This window comes from Amblyraja radiata, chromosome 6 (genome assembly GCF_010909765.2).
Source record: "Amblyraja radiata isolate CabotCenter1 chromosome 6, sAmbRad1.1.pri, whole genome shotgun sequence".
Classification (NCBI taxonomy): Eukaryota; Metazoa; Chordata; class Chondrichthyes; order Rajiformes; family Rajidae; genus Amblyraja; species Amblyraja radiata.
In genome coordinates this window covers 76,167,894-76,186,335 of record NC_045961.1, presented here as the reverse complement: position 1 = coordinate 76,186,335, position 18,442 = coordinate 76,167,894, and the positions used below count along the sequence as shown (strand labels likewise).

The 18,442-nt window shown below is 40.4% G+C and overlaps 1 protein-coding gene across 4 annotated transcripts in view; it reads left to right on the top strand.

Moving 5' to 3' along the window:
- klf5 (Kruppel like factor 5) overlaps window positions 1–9,089 on the top strand; it is a 49,636-nt gene extending 40,547 nt beyond the window's left edge. For all 4 annotated transcript variants that reach the window (XM_033023016.1, XM_033023015.1, XM_033023017.1 and 1 more), the window contains one exon: window positions 7,628–9,089. In XM_033023016.1, the coding sequence (XP_032878907.1) occupies window positions 7,628–7,806 (179 nt within the window). In that variant the 3' untranslated portion in view covers window positions 7,807–9,089. The remainder of the gene's footprint in view (window positions 1–7,627) is intronic.
- The last annotated feature ends 9,353 nt before the right edge of the window (window positions 9,090–18,442 follow it).

Sequence of the window (18,442 nt, the reverse complement as noted above, 5' to 3'; positions counted from 1 at the left end):
TGATTAATTCAATGGTTCAATGACTTTCATTGATTTTGATGAATTCACCTGGGTAAAGGATTAGCCTTCTAATTCCACTATAATTTCATCATTTTGACTTGAATCGTGTAGTTGTCACACGTGGAGACTGTTATCTATTTGGGATGATATGGAGTAACTCCATGGTTTACTGATTATTCATGTGAGATAACAAAGTTCTAGGTACCATATCCTGTCAAATGTTGGTTCTTTTTTTTTTTACCATTACTGTACTTGCACAATAATGTGGGTAATTCTGGATTCCTGGAAAATATTAAACAATTTATAGCTATATAAGTGAAGGGATTGCTGATTATCAACGAAAACAACGATTGCCACGTGGTTAGTGGAAGTTATATCCCTCTGAATGTTTTGCCCGCCACTTGAGCACACAATGACACAGAGGTAGAGTTGCTGCCTTAACGCATCAGAGACCCTTTGTCAGAGCATTGTGTTCTCAGTGTAAAGTATAGGTCGAAGGTGAAGTGAACTGTGAAGACGTGCCTCAGTTGGTTCCAAATTTGTTGCAATGCCCCTGTGTAATTTGAACTGGACTGCCCTCAAATGTAATATTTCTTTGCCTGGGATACAATGATAAAACACGTCATGTTTTAACAAATAAAAACAAGTTCATGCTACGTGATGTGGAGTGATGCCAAAAATGCAAGTCTTGAATTGAAAAGCTAAAAGCAGATTTTTTTTCAAATCTGAAATTTAAAAAAAAAAACAAAGAGCATGACATACTCAATGGATTGGCAGCAAATGTGGAGAGAAAATCTATGATCTTTCGTTAGAATTAAATAGAATTTAATTAATAAAATGTTAATGGAATACTCAAGATAGGGTAGACATGGATTCAGCCTGAAGTTTTTCATTTAAAATGGGGATCCACCTCATTTGGTTGACAAAACTAGTTAAATATAGTTGTGCTATATAATGTAGTAGAAAGAAAATAAACACTTGCATTTATGTGGTAGCCAGTGAATTACTTTGAGATGTAGTTTTTCTCTTGACAGTGAGACTCCCACACTTTTGAAACTAGTTATTTTTAACACCCCACTTCAAATTTCTAGCATCTTCTGCACCTACAGATATACTACTCATAGCATCTTTCCCCTACGCACTGTCCTAATCACTATGGACATGAGGGGCACATTTTTCACACAGCAGGTGGTGGATATATAGAATGAACTGTCAGAGGAGGTATTTGAGGCGGATACTGCAACAACATTTGAAATACATTAAGGCAGGTTCAGGTTGGTGTTTATTGTCACTTAACCAATTAAGGTACAGTGAAATTTGAATTTGGACAGGAAAGGTTTAGAGTGATATGGGCCAAACAGGGAAGGTGGGGCTAGTATAGATAGGCCACCATGGTCGGCATGTGCAAGGGGGCCATGGGCCTGTTTCCGTGCTCCATGACTCTGAGTCACTATGTGTGGGTTAATGACAGATTAAAAATCTCCACTGTAAAGTTTGCCTAGCCCTGCCCAATTTAACCGCTGAAACAAGAAACACCAGGAAAACATTGGACTACCAGTGTTTTCTCAAATAAAATCCAGATCTTCAATGTTCAATCCATTGGTATTCAAAGGAATGCTAACTCCAAAAGAACTGCTGATAAGGAGCTTTACAGAATGCTACAACATGTTTTCATGAATACATGTACCCAAGCCCAATTAGATATTTAAAACTATTTTGCATGTACAGCAACAACTCTGGGAATAAAACTAATTTGGTTATGTTTGCTGTACAGCCTTTTATTCATGTTTTGGATTTGCAAATCATCTTAATAAAAGCATTTATAGCACTATATTTTTGTTTTGCATTTCCACAAGAATGGCCAGTAATATTTTGTTGTTGTAGAGTTGATTTAAATGAGTATTCATTTAACTATTAATGAAAAAAATTGTGAACCAGAACTAATATAATTTTTTTGCCATAAATGTTGAGTAGATTGCAATCTGAATTAGTTTTCCATCAAGGATAGTTGTGGTGGATCAGCTGCCTGCACCAAAGCTTCACACGTTGGATTTAACCAGGAGCACGTGTACTTCTATGCTAATTTATTCGAGGATTTTGTAATCACAATGTTAAAACTGGTGTTTCCAACAGATGTAATTGTCTTAACAAATGATGTGGTCAGACTTTCTCTGCTCACATTGTTGGTGGTGCCTTAACAACTTAAGACTCATCTTCCATTGATCCTGGAATTGTTGGATTATTATCCTTGGATTATGATATTGATTTCACTGTGATTCCTTGTGCAACTTTCTACTGGGAGCACAGGCCCCAACACATTGGAGCTTATTGCAGTGCTTGACAATGCAAAGACTGTGCATCTTAAAGATCCATTGCACACACAGTTGATTTAGTAGGGATACATTTGATCCCAGATGCCTATACCTGATCCATGCCTCCTCCTTTTATCTGAACCGAGCCTCAATTTCTCTCATCTTCCAGGGTTTCTTACTTCTACCTGTCTTGCTCTTCACTCTAACATGGATATCTTGAACTTCATTATTGCCCTTTTAAAATCATCCCACTTTCTGGATGTTCCTTTGGTCACCAACAACCTACTTCAATTAACTTTTGCAAGTTTAACTTGTGGACTTTCCTTATGCTTATCCCTAACTATTGTAAAGCTAATGGAACTGGTTGCTCTTCCCAAAAGGCTTACATACTGACGCTTCAGTCACTTGCTCTGCCTATTTCCCTAAAAGTAGGTCAAACTTTGTCCTCTTCTTTGTAAGGCCCTCTACATATTGCCTGAGGAAACTTTTTTGAACACATTTGACAAATTCCACCCCATCTAAGCCCTTGGTCCTATAGTAGTCTCAGTTTATAGTGGGAAAATGAAAATCACTCTACCATGGCAAGCCTAATGTTGCCTGCAGTCTCCTGGCACATTTGTTCTTCTATTTCCCATTGACCATTTAAGGTCCTGTAGTGCAATCACCACAGAGTGATCATCCCCTTTTTTTTAAATTTCTCAGCTCTGTTGTATATCGTGTTTTTACCATGTGCATTGTGTTTTTTTTCCATGTGCGAGCAAAGCACCAAATCAAATTCCTTGTATGTATACATACTTGGCTAATAAATTTAGTCTGACTTCGCCTCACTGGATAATCCTTCTGTAATGTCATCTCCGACTACTGCTGTGATATTCTCCTTAATAAATCAACTCTCCCTCTTATTTTACCTTCACATTTTTATCACCTATACCCTGAATTTTTAAGCTGTCTCCTGTCCTTGGCCTGTTGTCTGTAATGGCTGTATCGTCCTATTCATTCAAACTCATTCCTTTGTCCCTTCAGTAGAAGTTATATTCAAAGAAGGCCCTTTTACATCTAAAATATCATTAGTACTAATTACTATTGCTGAATTCATCAGGAAGGACAAGTCCGTAAGAGGGTACCAGGCAGTGCATGTACTCAGAACCCTGTACATTGATGATGTTGCCATCTTCTGCTTGGATACATAGTCAGTCCACAGATTGATTGAGCAGTTTGAGATGCATCGGGAGAGTGTAAAATGTATGAAGAGGGAGGCCAAACTCTCCGGTAAATGGCTCGATCGATCCTCTATCCCTTTCACTATCAAGTCTGATTACCTTAAGGAGCTGGGGGTCTGTTTCAGGAGGACTGAGTTATACAACAATTGGGTTGAGTGGATTGCAAGGGGGTCAAATAAAGTGTGGGACTTGGGAAGCAGCACTGTCTTGATAATGGGAAATAAAAATTGGTCATCAGGGAACTGACTGGTCCATTCTACTGAAGCTTGGTATGGCCAGCACGAAGGCTGTCTGGGCCACAGTCTAGGGTCCTTGAGGGTTGTGCTTGATGGGATACTCCTCAAACAAGGAAAGGGACATCACACCGGGGAGTGGAAGGGGGTGGGGGGGGGGGGGGGGGGGAGGGCAGACAAGGTGCATGGTGTGATATGTAAAGTAAAAGGAAAGCACTAACAATTCTGGGTATAACACTAACAATGTTGAATGTATGGACACATTATAAAGGGTTCTGCATGTTTTTTTGTTTTGTGTATTTTTATTACAAATACATTTTTTTAAATAATTAATTTCCGTGTATATTATAAGTAAAATATATTTTGAAATGAAAGATTTTTAAAAATCTGCATGTAAATCAGAACATTAAAGTCCACAGTTGTATTCCAAGCCACATCACTCAACATGCATGATGTTAGCATTACTTCAGTTTTTCTTTTGATATTTCAAAAATGTATGTTGATCAAAATATACGCTGTGTGTTTCCATCTGGCGCATTAAACGAGAAAATGTTGAATTGCTGATACACATAATTCCCTGCATTAATCATATCAATTATATTTATTGTATCGCGAGTCAGGAGTGTTTAATTTCCATATGCATCAAGAGCAGGACAATGAAACTTGCTGAAGCTTTGCAGGCACATATTAAACACAATACACTAAATAAATATACAACAAATTATCACTTATTCCAGGTAAACCAGACAATAATAATGCAAGCCAAAGTACATAGTGTAACCTTAGTGATGAAAAGTTCATAGTAGTTGAGTGCTGAGGTAAAGTTGTGGTTAAGATTGTGCAGGGTGGTTCAAAAAACCAATAGTTGATGGGAAGAAGTTGTTCTTGAACCTGGAGGTAACAGTTCTCGGGTTCCCGTAGCAGTGAGAGGAGTGCATGACCAGGGTGATGTGGGTCTTTAATATTAGCTGGCTTATGCAGTTATAATAATTTCAGTCATAAAGGAAAACTGATGTAATGCTAACATCATATGGCTTGTAATAAAATTGTGGAATCTTCTGTATTGTACATTTTTATAAATGGAGCCATCTGTTCTTTAACGTTTTGAAGCTTTTGTTGATTTAACTTTGCCAACTTGGTAAAGTACCTTCTGATGTGTTTCTGTGGCTGGATGGAATGAAGGGCCGAGCATGTGATGACCTGAAGATAGACACAAAAAGCTGGAGTAACTCAGCAGGACGGCGGTCTTGACCCGAAACGTCACCCATTCCTTCTCTCCAGAGATGCTGCCTGTCCTACTGAGTTACTCTAGGTTTTTGTGGCTGTATTCGGATTAAACCAGCATCTGCAGTTCCTTCCTACACATGTGTTAAACTGTGCTGTGTTCACCACTTTCTGCAGATTCAGGTGTTCAATTACCGTACCAGGCTGAGATGCATTTCATCAGAATGCTTTCTATAGCGCAAGTGTAGAGGTTTCAGATAATCCTTATGAACATGCCAGATGGGCCCAGGTGGAGTTTTGTGTTGTCTATTCAAAATGGTTGTAAATGGCATTAGACTCATCTGGTCTACAGGTGGTGTTGATAGACATTGCTCCCGATTTTGTATTCTACTGTGATGGTATTTGGCACCTGCCATAGTTGCCTAACATCTACTCTATTGAATTGCTCCTCCCTTCCCTTAGGTTCTCTGTTGACATCTGTCCTAACTTTGCACTGATCACACTTGGCCTTACAGTTTAGGATCTGGACTTTAGTAGAGAGTGAATCACTCTGTTCATCCAAGGTTTGTGGTTAGGATAGATCCTAATTATTTTTGTTTAAGAAGGAACAGCAGATGCTGGAAAATCGAAGGTAGACAAAAATGCTGTAGAAACTCAGTGGGTGAGGCAGCATCTATGGAGCGAAGGAAATAGGCAACGTTTTGGGTCGAAACCCGAGTCTGACCTGAAACATTGCCTATTTCCTTCGCTCCATAGATGCTGCCTCACCCGCTGAGTTTCTCCAGCATTTTTGTCTACCATAGATCCTAATTATCATTTTTTTGGAATGCAGCTGTCAGTGCATTTCTTGATAAAGCCAGTGATGACTGAGTGATATACTCATTCAGGCTTCACTTGCTTTTGTGAAGTCTTTCAATGTGCTCATTGACCACTGAATCTGCATTACATCAAAGACTTCAGAAGTAATTATTGGGTTGAACAAAGCTCTGGAATGCTCTGAATTCATAACGAGCTGCAATATAAATGCAAGCCTTTGGTAATATTGTGCTTTATTGTAAGGTAATTTTACCTTAAAATGGAACTAGTGTCCTCCATAATGTTTGGGACAAAGACCCATCATTTATTTATTTGCCTCTGTACTCCACAATTTGAGATTTGCAACAGAAAAAAAATTGCATGTGGTTAAGTGCACATTGTCAGATTTTATTAAAGCTTATTTTTATACATTTTGGTTTCACCATGTAGAAATTACAGTTGTATTTATACATAGTCCCCTCATTTCAGGGCACCATAATGTTTGGGACACATGGCTTCACAGGCGTTTGTAATTGCTTAAGTGTGTTTAAATGCTTCCTTAATGCAGGCATACGAGAGCTCTAAGCACCTAGTCTTTCATCCAGTCTTTCTATCACCTTTGGAAACTTTTATTGCTGTTTATCAACATGAGGACCAAAGTTGTGCCAATGAAAGTCAAAGAAGTCATTATGAGACTGAGAAACAAGAATAAAACTGTTAGAGACATTAGCCAAACCTTAGGCTTACCAAAATTAACTGTTTGGAACTTTTTTTTACATCCAAGTTAGTAGTGTAAATTATGCCGAGCTGGGGGCTAAGTATGTGTGAGATTCTATTGGTAATTGGTTTGCCAACTGAAAATGATCATTTATTCCTACTGTATCCTATCCTGTAACCATTCCCATATCCATCTCAAAATATTACCCTTAACCAAAGCCTTTTGAAAATCCAGATATTGGATCTGCTAGGTCCCATAATACATCTGCAAAAAAACAATAAATATGTCAGAAGGGATTTCCCCTTCATAAAGCTTTATTGCATCTGCATAATGTTATGATTTTTCAAATGCTGTGTTACCGCATCCTTAATAGATCAGAGTGAAGTTGAGGGTATGGCAGTCAAATGGAGGTGGGGCTATGATTCAATCACCCAGGATCATCTTGATGCTGGAGCAGACTGGAAATGTTTAAAGGGGTAGGAATGTACTGCAGATGTTGTTTTGTACCGAAGTTAGACACAAAATGCTGGAGTAACTCAGCGGAACAGGCAGCATCTCTGGATAGAAGAAATGGGTGACGTTTCAGGTCGAGACCCTTCATCAGAGTCTGAAGAAGGATCTCCACCCCAAACATCACCCCTTCCTTCTATCCAGAGAGCCTGTCGCGCTGAATTACTCCAGCATTTTGTCTCTATCTTTGGAAGTGTTTCAAGGCTGGCTATTGCATAGAAACGTATGTTACAGTCTGCATATGAATATAATGAACCATTCTTTGCTCAACAGTGGTACCACCTTGGCTTCCATCACTTGTAAATGCATTGGATTTAATCTCCATTATTTTGGGCATTGGTTTTCAGAGTCAAGAATGTTATGACCTTATGTCCTGAAATGGGGCAATGAAATTCTTACTTGATTTGATCCACATGCATTTAATTAAGAAAAATAAAGGGATCCGTCCTGGAAATTTTGAGGGAATAAACAAATTGCTGAAGTCCAGTGGGTTGAGCAGCATCAGTCGAGGGGGAATGTAAGTGTAGCTATTTTGGGTTGGGGACCCTGCCTGTGGACTGACTGAAATACTTGTTTCTATCAAGTTTATTAATGTCAGTGTCTTTTCCATTCTAGGAGAGAAACCTTACCAGTGCAGCTGGGAAGGCTGTGACTGGAGATTTGCGCGCTCTGATGAACTGACTCGCCACTTCCGGAAACACACTGGGGCAAAGCCCTTCCAGTGTACGGTGTGTAGCCGCAGCTTCTCGCGCTCCGATCACTTAGCTCTGCACATGAAACGACATCAAAACTAGGACATGGATGCACCCTGAAGTGGCTCTTCTTCACGTCAAGAAGATGTTATTATCCAAACAAAACTCCAGCTACTGTTTATGTAAACCTCACTGCCGGACTATTTTTTTCCCCTCCAAGTAAAGGAGGTTTGAATGAAATGCATAACCTTGCTTTAAGTTTTGAAAACTGGAACTTTGTATATTTTGTACATACTCAGTGGGACTTGGGAACTGTGTTGAATAAGCAAGATTAATGAAATTTATAATAGGGATTGATTTATCTGATTATTTTAAATTTACTGTATGTTAAACTAAGCTCTCGTCCATTTCATAGACACACTTGCACTACAGTGTAGATGCTAATACTGTTATTTACGACTGCCAAGTTTGCAGCATTAAAGTTTCTCTAATGTTTTGACCAAAGCACTGTATGGTCTTGGCAGTGTTTAGTAAATGGAGCTGACGACATTGGGTAAAGAGGGCACAATGTGGGCTTAACACAGCTAATATTATCTACTGAATACAGAAAGGGAATTCAACCTCAATACTTGAGGTAATTGAACCACTTTATGGAAGTATATCAGCAGGATGTGGGTGTTGAATTTAACTGTACAACTACAAATGGTTGCCTTGGCTGAGTCAGCTTACCTGAGCTTAATGAGGCAATAACACAGAATCAGCATTTTTTTTGAGTGCTTTTATGTTGCTTTCTGCGAAAACCAACTGCCTTTGAGATTTTTGAAGAGCTGGCCTGCACTGGTCCTGCAAAGCCATGTTCTCTTATTCTCTTCCTCTGCCATATTCTTACATGGCACTAACTGGAGGAAAAAACTTTGGGTCTTGTTTGCCAAATTCCTGACAATCAGGAAACTGCATCTCTGGTTCAAAACCTCAATTTGCAGGAGCTTTTACTTTTCAATTCCAAGTGTGATTAGGGATGCAATTACTTGTCTGACTGTTAACCCTCCAGCTTCAACATCACTGCGAGGTGATAAGTAGTGTATAAATATGCCCAAAAATATCCTCTATGTGGATTGGAAATTAGCAAAGCCTTATGGAATTGGATTAATTCTCAAGAGGCTGATTTGTGAGTTTATAGTTATTTTAGCACTCCATTCCACTTTAAAACTACTGCTGCAATAAAGGTACTTATATTTGTGTGTGTGTGTGCGTATATATATATATATATATTGTACAGACAGTGGCACTGACACTGAGTAGAATGCCTCATACTGCACTTAAAATAGGAGATCTATTCTATTGTGTTTTATTAAAGATTTTTTTGTAATAAAGAACAATTTGACGACTTTTTTTCTGATAAACCTCTGTCTTGTTAGAAGCCTAGTCGGGTTGCTAAGAATTAAGTTTAAATGTAGCTTGACACAGGATGTTGGATTAATTTTGTGTGCAGAAAGATTCAGAGCAACATTATCTCTTTTTTGCATATTGTGGCAGTCCTATCCAAAGAAAATTGTGGTCTCTATTGTACAGAATTCCTAATCCAATCACCTCTTTTTTTTCTTCCAACAATTTGAAAGAAAACAGGAAAAGACTACAGTTTGCTTTTTAAACTGTTTAATTATTATAATATAATTGTTCATTTGTGGTTTAAACAAAATTATAGTTAAGTGGGAATTTCAGAGGTATGGATGTTATCAATAGACAATAGGTGCAGGAGTAGGTCATTCAGCCCTTTGAGCCAGCACCGGCATTCACTGTGATCATGGCTAATCATCTACAATCAGTACCCTGTTCCTGCCTTCTCCCTATATCCCTTGACTCTGCTATCTTTAAGAGGTCTATCTAACTCTCTCTTGATAGCATCCAGAGAATTACTCCAGGTGTGGTCTTGTTATGGCTCTGTACAACTGCAGATGGACCTTTGCTCCTATTCTCAACTCCTCTTGTTATGAAGACCAACATGCTAATCAATAAAGGGCTAACTAATTGCAAGAAGTTGTTTGAAACCAAAGGCTAACCTCTACTTGGCTCTGATTTTGTAACACAAAAGAAATGTTGGTACAGGTAATTGGTAATTCCACTTTTATTTATTTCTAATCAATTGTTTTTTTTAATTTTACAAACCTGATAAATTATCGCATTCTTCTGTGCGACAGCATTGCCAAGAGCAATTGGCAATGGTAAGGTATAAAGAATGGTTGAGGATGTATATAATTTTTAAAATGCTGCAACGGTTATACTTTGAACAGCTGAGATAAAGTGTCTTTTTAATTTGGCACAACTGTTTGGCATTGTATTTCCTTTAAGTTGTAGTTATATTGCGTTTTACAATCCGCATTACATAAAATGAGCTTTCTTTTGAGAGGGGCACATGTTTAAAAAAAATCTGTAATAAATTGTTTTAAAAGAACCCCATTTCCTTGCCTATTCATTAACATTTTACAGTAAGTTTATTCTGAAAGTTACAAAAAGATTCTGAAAGCTCCTAAAGGAACTGAAAATAAAATTGATTCGAGGATAATGGCGCTATACAGTATGCTTGCCTTCATTGGTTGTGGCATTGAATATAAGAGTTAGGAAGTCATGAAGCAACTTTATGGGGCTTTGCTGAGGTCATATTTGCAATCAGTGCTGGTCACCCCATTGCTGGAAGGTTGTGGAGGCTTTGCAGGGTGCAAAAGAGGTTTACTACCTGGACCTACCTGATCTCCTGGATGCCAAACACTTTAAATCCCATTCCCATTCCCACACTGACCTTTCTGCCCCAGGCCTTCTCCTTTGTCAGAGTGAGGCTAAATGCAAATTGGAGGAACAGCACCTCATATTTTGCTTAAGCAGCTTACAACCCAGTGGTATGAATATTTATTTCTCTAACATCAAGCAGCCCCTGCATTCCCTCTCTCTCCATCCCTCCACCACCCAAGTTGCACCAGCTTCTCGTTCTTGCCCAACAGACAGCTAACAATGGCTGTTTCTTTTATTATTGTTACTTTTTTGCATATCTTTCATAAATCTATCTATCTATATTACTAAAAGTCTGTTCTTGACCGGTTTTCGCCATCTGTGCTGCGATTTCCGAGAGAACGCCGCCACCTACGGCCGTCATTTTTGGCCATCTTGCTCAGAGCCCCCCTCCGCCGCATGTTTGCCGAGGATTTTTCCCGTCGATTAAAAATGACAGAGATATTAATGTTTTTACAAAATTCCCCATTCTCTCTGTTGCCCCCACTGGCGGCAGGGGGGAGGGACTATAAAACCAGGAAGTGGTGTGCCTCACTCTTCAAGATGGAGGAAGGCAGAGGGTCACGTTTCTCTGAGCTGTGAATAACACTGAACACATGTCTACTCAAATGCAAGTGCCCTTAGTGGTTCTAAAATTCTTGCAGAATGTGTCTATTGGTTCTCAAGCTTGCAAAAAAATGTCTATTGGTTCTAAAGCTTGCAAAAAATGTCTATTGGTTCTAAATCTTGCAAAAATTGTCTCTATTGGTTCTAAAGCTTGCAAAAAAAAAATGTCTATTGGTTCTAAAATGTTTCATACTAGCGCTCCAGAAAGCGCCTTCCCCCCTCCCTCCCTCCCCTGGTTGGCTTGGCTTGGGTGTGTCTTGAAATTGAAAGGCACTACTTACTGCAAATGGTGGCCTGAAGTTGAAAGGCACTACTTACTGCAAATGGTGGCTTGGGAGCTTTGGCTTGAAGTTGAAAGGCACTATTACTGCAAATGGTGGCTTGGTTGCTTTGTCTTGAAGTTGAAAGGCACTACTTACTGCAAATGGTGGCTTGGTTGCTTTGGCTTGAAGTTGAAAGGCACTACTTACTGCAAATGGTGGCTTGGGTGTGGCATGAAGTTGAAAGGCACTACTTACTGCAAATGGTGGATTGGTTACTTTGGATTGAAGTTGAAAGGCACTACTTACTGCAAATTGTGGCTTGAAGTTGAAAGGCACTACTTACTGCAAATAGTGGATTGGTTGCTTTGGCTTGAAGTTGAAAGGCACTACTTCCTGCAAATGATGGCTTGGGAGCTTTGACTTGAAGTTGAAAGGCACTACTTACTGCAAATGATGGCTTGGGTGCAATGGCTTGAAGTTAAAAGGCATTACTTACTGCAAATGGGTGCGTGGGTGCATTGGCTTGAAGTTGAAAGGCACTACTTACTGCAAATGGTGGCATGGGTGCTTTGGCATTTAGTTGAAAGGCACTACTTACTGCAAATTGTAGCTTGGGTGCTTTGGCATTAAGTTGAAAGGCACTGCAAATGGTGGCATGAAGTTGAAAGGCACCACTTACTGCAAATGGTGGCATGAAGTTGAAATGCACTCCTTACTGCAAATGGTGGCGTGGGTGCATTGGCTTGAAGTTGAAAGGCACTACTGTAAATGCACTTACTTCCTGTTTGCACGGTATATTGATTTTAGATAAAACGCTACCACTTACGGCTGTGAGTTTTGGCCATCTTACTCAGTCCCCCCTCCGCTGAGCAGGTGCAGAGAATTCTTCCCATCAATGAAAAATAAAAGTGTTATTAGTTTTTTAAAAAATGTTGAGAATCTCTCTCCTGTCAATCACTCCATGAAAGCCACACCTTTTCCGGTTGGGGGGGAGGGGTTATAAAACCCAGAAATGTGGGTGTGGCTCAGTCTCTGCAAGTTGGAGGAGGGAGAGGTCACGACTCGCTGTCTTTAGTGGCTTTGCACCCTACTTCAAATGGTATGAAACTGCACTTGAATTTGGTGGCCTTGCACCCTGCTTGAAGTGGTAAGAAACTGCACTTGAATTTGGTGGCCTTATACCCTGCTTGAAATAGAATTTCAAAGATTAGCCGTGAGTCAACTACCAGCCCACCAGCCGTGAGTGAGTGAGTTGCCAGCACAACAGGCTTGATTGACTGAGACGCCAGCCCAAGAATCCATTTGGCGCACAATTTGCATACTAGCCCTCTGGAATCCAGTCCCTTCAGCCCACAACACCCATACTAGCGCTCCAGCTGTTATCAGGTGACTGATTGGTCATCTCACCAGCTAGATAATGGTCTAAACCTTCCATCTACCTCTTTACAGACCTTTGAACCATCTTGAATTGGACTTCATTGAACTTTATCTTGCACTAAACATACCCTTTATCCTAAATTTGTACACTGTGGACAGCTTGGTTGTCAGCATGTGTAATCTTTTCAATGACTGGATAGCATGCGACAAAACATTTTCCACTCTACTTTGGTACACGTGACAATAAACTAAAGTAAGAACATTAATAGATTAAGTATAATTATCACACCATAAATGAAATGGTTAGAAATGCATAGTCCAATTTCACAACTAGGACACTTTTAATTGGAAATAATGGGTACTGTGATTTATTCTGGGTAAAATCAAAATTGTGTTTGGTTCTTAAAACTAGAACTATAGCAACTCAGTGATGGCAACCTTGGAAAATTTGCAAATTCACATTAGTGGAGCTCTAGCTAGGATTGTGTGTTGCTGTTTTATTTTTAAGAGCTAAGGAATTCAATTTTAATTTGGCCAAAATAAATTTCTCTGTTCAGCGTCTGTCCTCGTGGACCATAAAGTTTCTGTTCATAACCTGCACACGCATAATCGGGAGAAGTTTCCACTCCCTCAATGCAGGTGGTTTGGATCCTTAGAATAATTTACAGTTGCTTATAAAGCACATGACTGCCTCCTTCTAAGGAACTTGTATTGGTGGACGGTTTCAGTGTCTGGCAACCACTAGAAGGGAATTACAGCAGCTAAGCATAGCTACAACAGGAGCCAGACAGGCACCAAGCCATCGAGTCTGATGAAGGGTCTCGACCTGAAACGTCGCCTCTTTTCTCCAGCGATGCTGCCTGACCTGACGAAATACTCCAGCATTTTGTGTCTATCTTTGGTGAAAACCAGCATCTGCAGTTCCTTCTTACACGAGTGCCAAGTCATTACTGCCTTACCCCCATTAATGCTCAACCATCTGGATGAACCTTACAGATGTGGAGACTGTTGCGTTCTGCACACTCCATAGCCCTGGCGGTGGAAGATCAATAAGGATAGTGACAATCCTTGGTGGGTATCCCTGGCCAATATCTACAGTCCCATCTCAAACTCAGTACAAAGGGAACTCTCTCAACGGGGAAGCATTTTGTCGCAAGCCTGCACCTTGGCGAACAGCAAGGAACCTCACTCCCCCAATTACCAGTTGTTATAAACAACACCAGTAATCAAGCGGGGAGGCCCACATGACATAATATTCTCTTACATCTTGTTTTGCAAATTTACTTGCACTGATTAAAACACTTTGATGAATGAATCCCAGATTGCATTACCAAATGGCTTGCTGCAACATCTCTATTTCCTGATTAGTGGTACTTTAATGAAAGAACTCTGATCTCTGACTAAAATGAATTTTCTCAATGGTTCAATCGTGCCTCATTGTCATGTGTGCAAACGCACAGTGAAATTATTTTCTTACGAACAGTTCAGTGGAGTATTAACAGACCTAAGCACAATCCCGCAACTAACAAAGTTTACAGAAATAATCCACTGAGCCCGCATGTACGTTTTAGTGCCATTGTCATAGTGCCAAAATCCAGTCCACGCTCTAGTTCTTATCAGCTGTGCCCAATCCAGGCAAGCCGCTGTGGGGCTCCAGCCATCGCCTTCCTTGGATGTGTGGATGTGTGGATCACCCTACGGACTGACATTCCTCTCCTCGCCCGTCCACCTTTGTGCCCCGGAGGCTCCTCCCATAGATGACCTTGTAGGCTAGACCCCGGTTCTCTCTCCTACCGGCCTTGCTCTCTGCCTGTCGTGTCTGTCGTTGTCGCCAACTCCATTCTCCCGTTCTGCTCGGCGGCTCCCCCTCTACCGACCGCGGCCCGCTGGGTCTCAGTATTTTTTTTTTTTAACCAAAAATAATTTAATCAATTATTAACAATAATATTTACAGTACAAAATCCGCACCGCATCTAAACTAAAACTAAGAACCAAGCCACAGTGTTTTGTGTACTACCAGGGAAATCATACCATACATGAATACACCAGGTAGTGCAAAAGAGAAAATAAACAGTGGAGAATATAATGTTATAGATGGTGAGAAAGTGCAGATTAAAAAAAGGTGCAAGGGCCTAAATGAGATTGATTGGGAGATTGGGAATACATCCATGTGAGAGACCCTGTCAAGAGTTTGATAATTGTGGGGAAGAAACTGTTCTTGAATTTGGAGGTATGCACTTTCAAGCTTTTGCACCTTCTACCCAACGGGAAGGGGGAGTATATGACCGGGGGTGAGCGGTCCTCGATTATGTTGGCTGCTTTCCAGAGACAGCATGAAATGTAGATGGAGTCAATGTTTTTGTGATGGACTGGGCTACATTGACATCTCTCTGTAATTTCTTGCAGTCTTGGACAGAATAGTTTCCAAACCACAAGTGGTGCACCGGATAGGATGCTTTCTCTGGTGCAAGTGTAGAAATAGGTGAGTGGCATTGGAGACATGCCTAATTTCCCTTGTCTTCTGGCAGAGACATTGATTTCATGGCCGCAGCATCAATATCAGGTGAAAGTGAGGGCTCTCTCCTCTCTGGCAACCCCAGACAGCTCCATGGTAGCCAAAGTGTGTGTGCTTCTGTGCAGTTGTCATGGGGAGTGTTCCTTTAAATGCTGTTGCCCTTCTTTGATTACTGTCTTATAAAATGTCAGGAATGTTGCTTATTGAACATGCATCGATTGGGAAGTCTTGTTTCATTGATTGTTTACTCGCTATGACTAGCAGGAGCCTTTCAGCCCACTGAGTCCATGCTGGTTCCCAGCAGAGCAATCCTATCAGTACCATTCCCTCTCTCCTTACTGCCCTGTACCACTGCAACACTCTTTCACATGCTCATTTTCTCCCTTTGATTATTTTTGCCTAGGCTGCGCAGCACTTTACAATAGCCAATTGACCTGCTATATATTTTAGGTCAGTGAAGAAACCAGAACACTGTAGGAAACCCAGACAGTCATGGGGAGATCATGTAAACTCCACACAGGCAGCACCTTACGGAGAGGGGTCAGGATTAACCCGGGTTCCTGGAAGTGTGAGGCAGCAGCATTATGTCGAAGTCAACTCTTTAATAAGACTCAAGGACTCTTATGTTTAACCATCAGCAGTGAGTTTTACTTGCACAGGGGGAGAAGTGTCTCAGACAAAGGCTGTGATCACAACTCCATAGTTAAGTCGGTACAGCAGGACATCTATACACCAAAAAGATGACAACTGAGGAAGTACAAAGGTGAGGTAGATTGATGTGTTAATTATAGGATCTATACTACTTTTACCCAAAAGTCGTGAATTCTTGGTTCCGCACGCATCAGAGTACAAAGGTAAAGGTGCGTCACATGTTAATACTGACACTAGATTGAGACTTCTCGGTTCTGCATGAAACGGGATACAAAGATAATGACAGTGAATGTCTTACTAGCAAATACCGGCTGGTGGCTTCTCAATGCCGCATGTGTCAAGGTAAGGACAATCTTCGAGGTTTCTTCGAGGTAAGAAAATACTGCTTTCAAAACTAGTAACTAGGTGTATTTATGGTTCATTTGTACAAAACTATGATAATTTTGTTGGTTTTATTGCTTTATGCTTCCGAACGTATAACTGTTATACCAGTGTCTCGAACTAACTGCTATGTTCAGTAGACATAATATTGCTTTAAATGATTGGTGTGCTTGATAAGAACTTCGGCAAACAAATTTTTACAGTTTTCTGTGATATATTTGGTTTTGTTCACTTCTTGCGGTATACTAATGTAACTTTATCAATGGCAGTATGTAGGACATCGGCAGAAAATGCGGTGATCATTCAGGTCGCTTTGTGTTTTATGTTTTTAACTCAGCTGAAAATAAACAAACTGCTGAAACAGACTCTCGCTCTCGCTACTGCCGTTCCAGTGTCAACCCTTGTGGGTCCATCATTTACGTACCGCTGGAAATAAAATCTTGCCCCACACTACTCCACTCTCTTTCTCACACTCCTCATGAACAGCCACCCGCTACAATAGGCGGAATGGTCCTTTCTTTCGTTAATCCTGCCCACAGTCTCTGATGGGGCCAGTTTCCCAGACTAAACCGTGACCGGCCACATTTAACCACAGCTCTGGGAACTCGGCATCTGATGGGGACGAGAAAGGTTCCAGAGGGAAGGCAGGAACAACTTGGCAGCAGAGTGGCTTTGTTAATGGATTCATTCTACAGTGAGTTCAGTTTGGAAAGAACACACGCAGGTAGATCCGCAGCCACTGGTTCAGGAGATCGATCCAATTATTGACCAACAGGCCGTGGAATCCGTCTGTGACAGACTCCACAGTGAGACGTGTCCACAGGAGAGGGTGTTCACTCTGATCAATATCTCAGGCACAGTGAACTTCACAATGTAAAACCATCCCAGTCAAAACCGTTCCGGAGAGCTGCCTTGCCTGAGCACTGGGACAACTCTAGGCAAGAACAACATTCTAGTCTAAAAAAAAAAACGCTTGCGGGCCAGATGATTTGGGGTTATGGGCCGGATCCGGCCCATGGACCGTAGGTTGACAACCCCTGCCTTAACGGTACATTCACACCGCCTGTAGGTAAAGCATCAGCCCACATCACACTGATACAGTCACTGCCTGCCTCAGATTAAATATATTTTTACACATAAATTATGAATAAAGATAATGTTTCAAACACAAGTAACATTTTCTTATTCCAGTAGCAAACACATTAAGGATTAAATGAAAATAATAATTGTTTTAATTATTGAATATCTCATAATTGCAAATTAATGAACTGAACTAGAACCGGGACTGTATAAGTAGTGTGTGAACAGCAGAACAAGAAAGGAAGCTATTGAGTTGACAGAATTCTAGATTAATTCTTTGGTATAATAGTTAACAATTTATATGCAGTTTATACAGCGCTGAGCACTTTTATTTTCTCGAATGACCTTTGACAAATCCCATGATTCCTTGCGTTTATCGGAATACCGAACTCACTTATTGATACTAGCTGACGTCCTCAGAACTTTGCATGCAATAGACTACAAATTTGTTAATGGCAAGACTGTGTGTATTGGAGGTGTAATGGAAATAACAGTGAGTATGTTCAATGGTTGATACTAGATATCGTCTTCTGAACTTCGCATGGAAGTTGGGAAAATTAATATATTAAACAACAGATACTAACTGGCAGCTTGTTTTAATATATTTATCAACTATACACCTTCAATGGCTTTTGGGACTTCTACAACAAACTGTTTTGCCTTCGCACTACCCATCCCGGCATACAAATTATTCTAAGGGTTTCACAGTGGATGTTGCCCACTTGTGCAGCGTGAGATCTGAATTGTGTCACGCACTGAAGCTACGCCAAAAAAATAGGTGGAATCCAATTTTTAAGCAGATGTCTTGTATCCTGCAGTGAGCACATTTCAAAGGGCCTTCTTCGGTGCAGTGACAATTCTACAACCCTAAAGATGATAAGCTTCAAAGACAACTCAATCTAAGATGTGCTTCACTTCCTTCTTAAAGCTAAACTCAAGTGATTATTTTTCATCTGCCAGTTTTTAAAGTGTATTGCTTTGATGAAGTGCTTTCTTCTACTGAAATTAATGAATTCAAAGCCATGCCACATGTTGAAGATGCCAAGCCGAGATGGTGAGATTTTTCTGAGATAAGGTTATA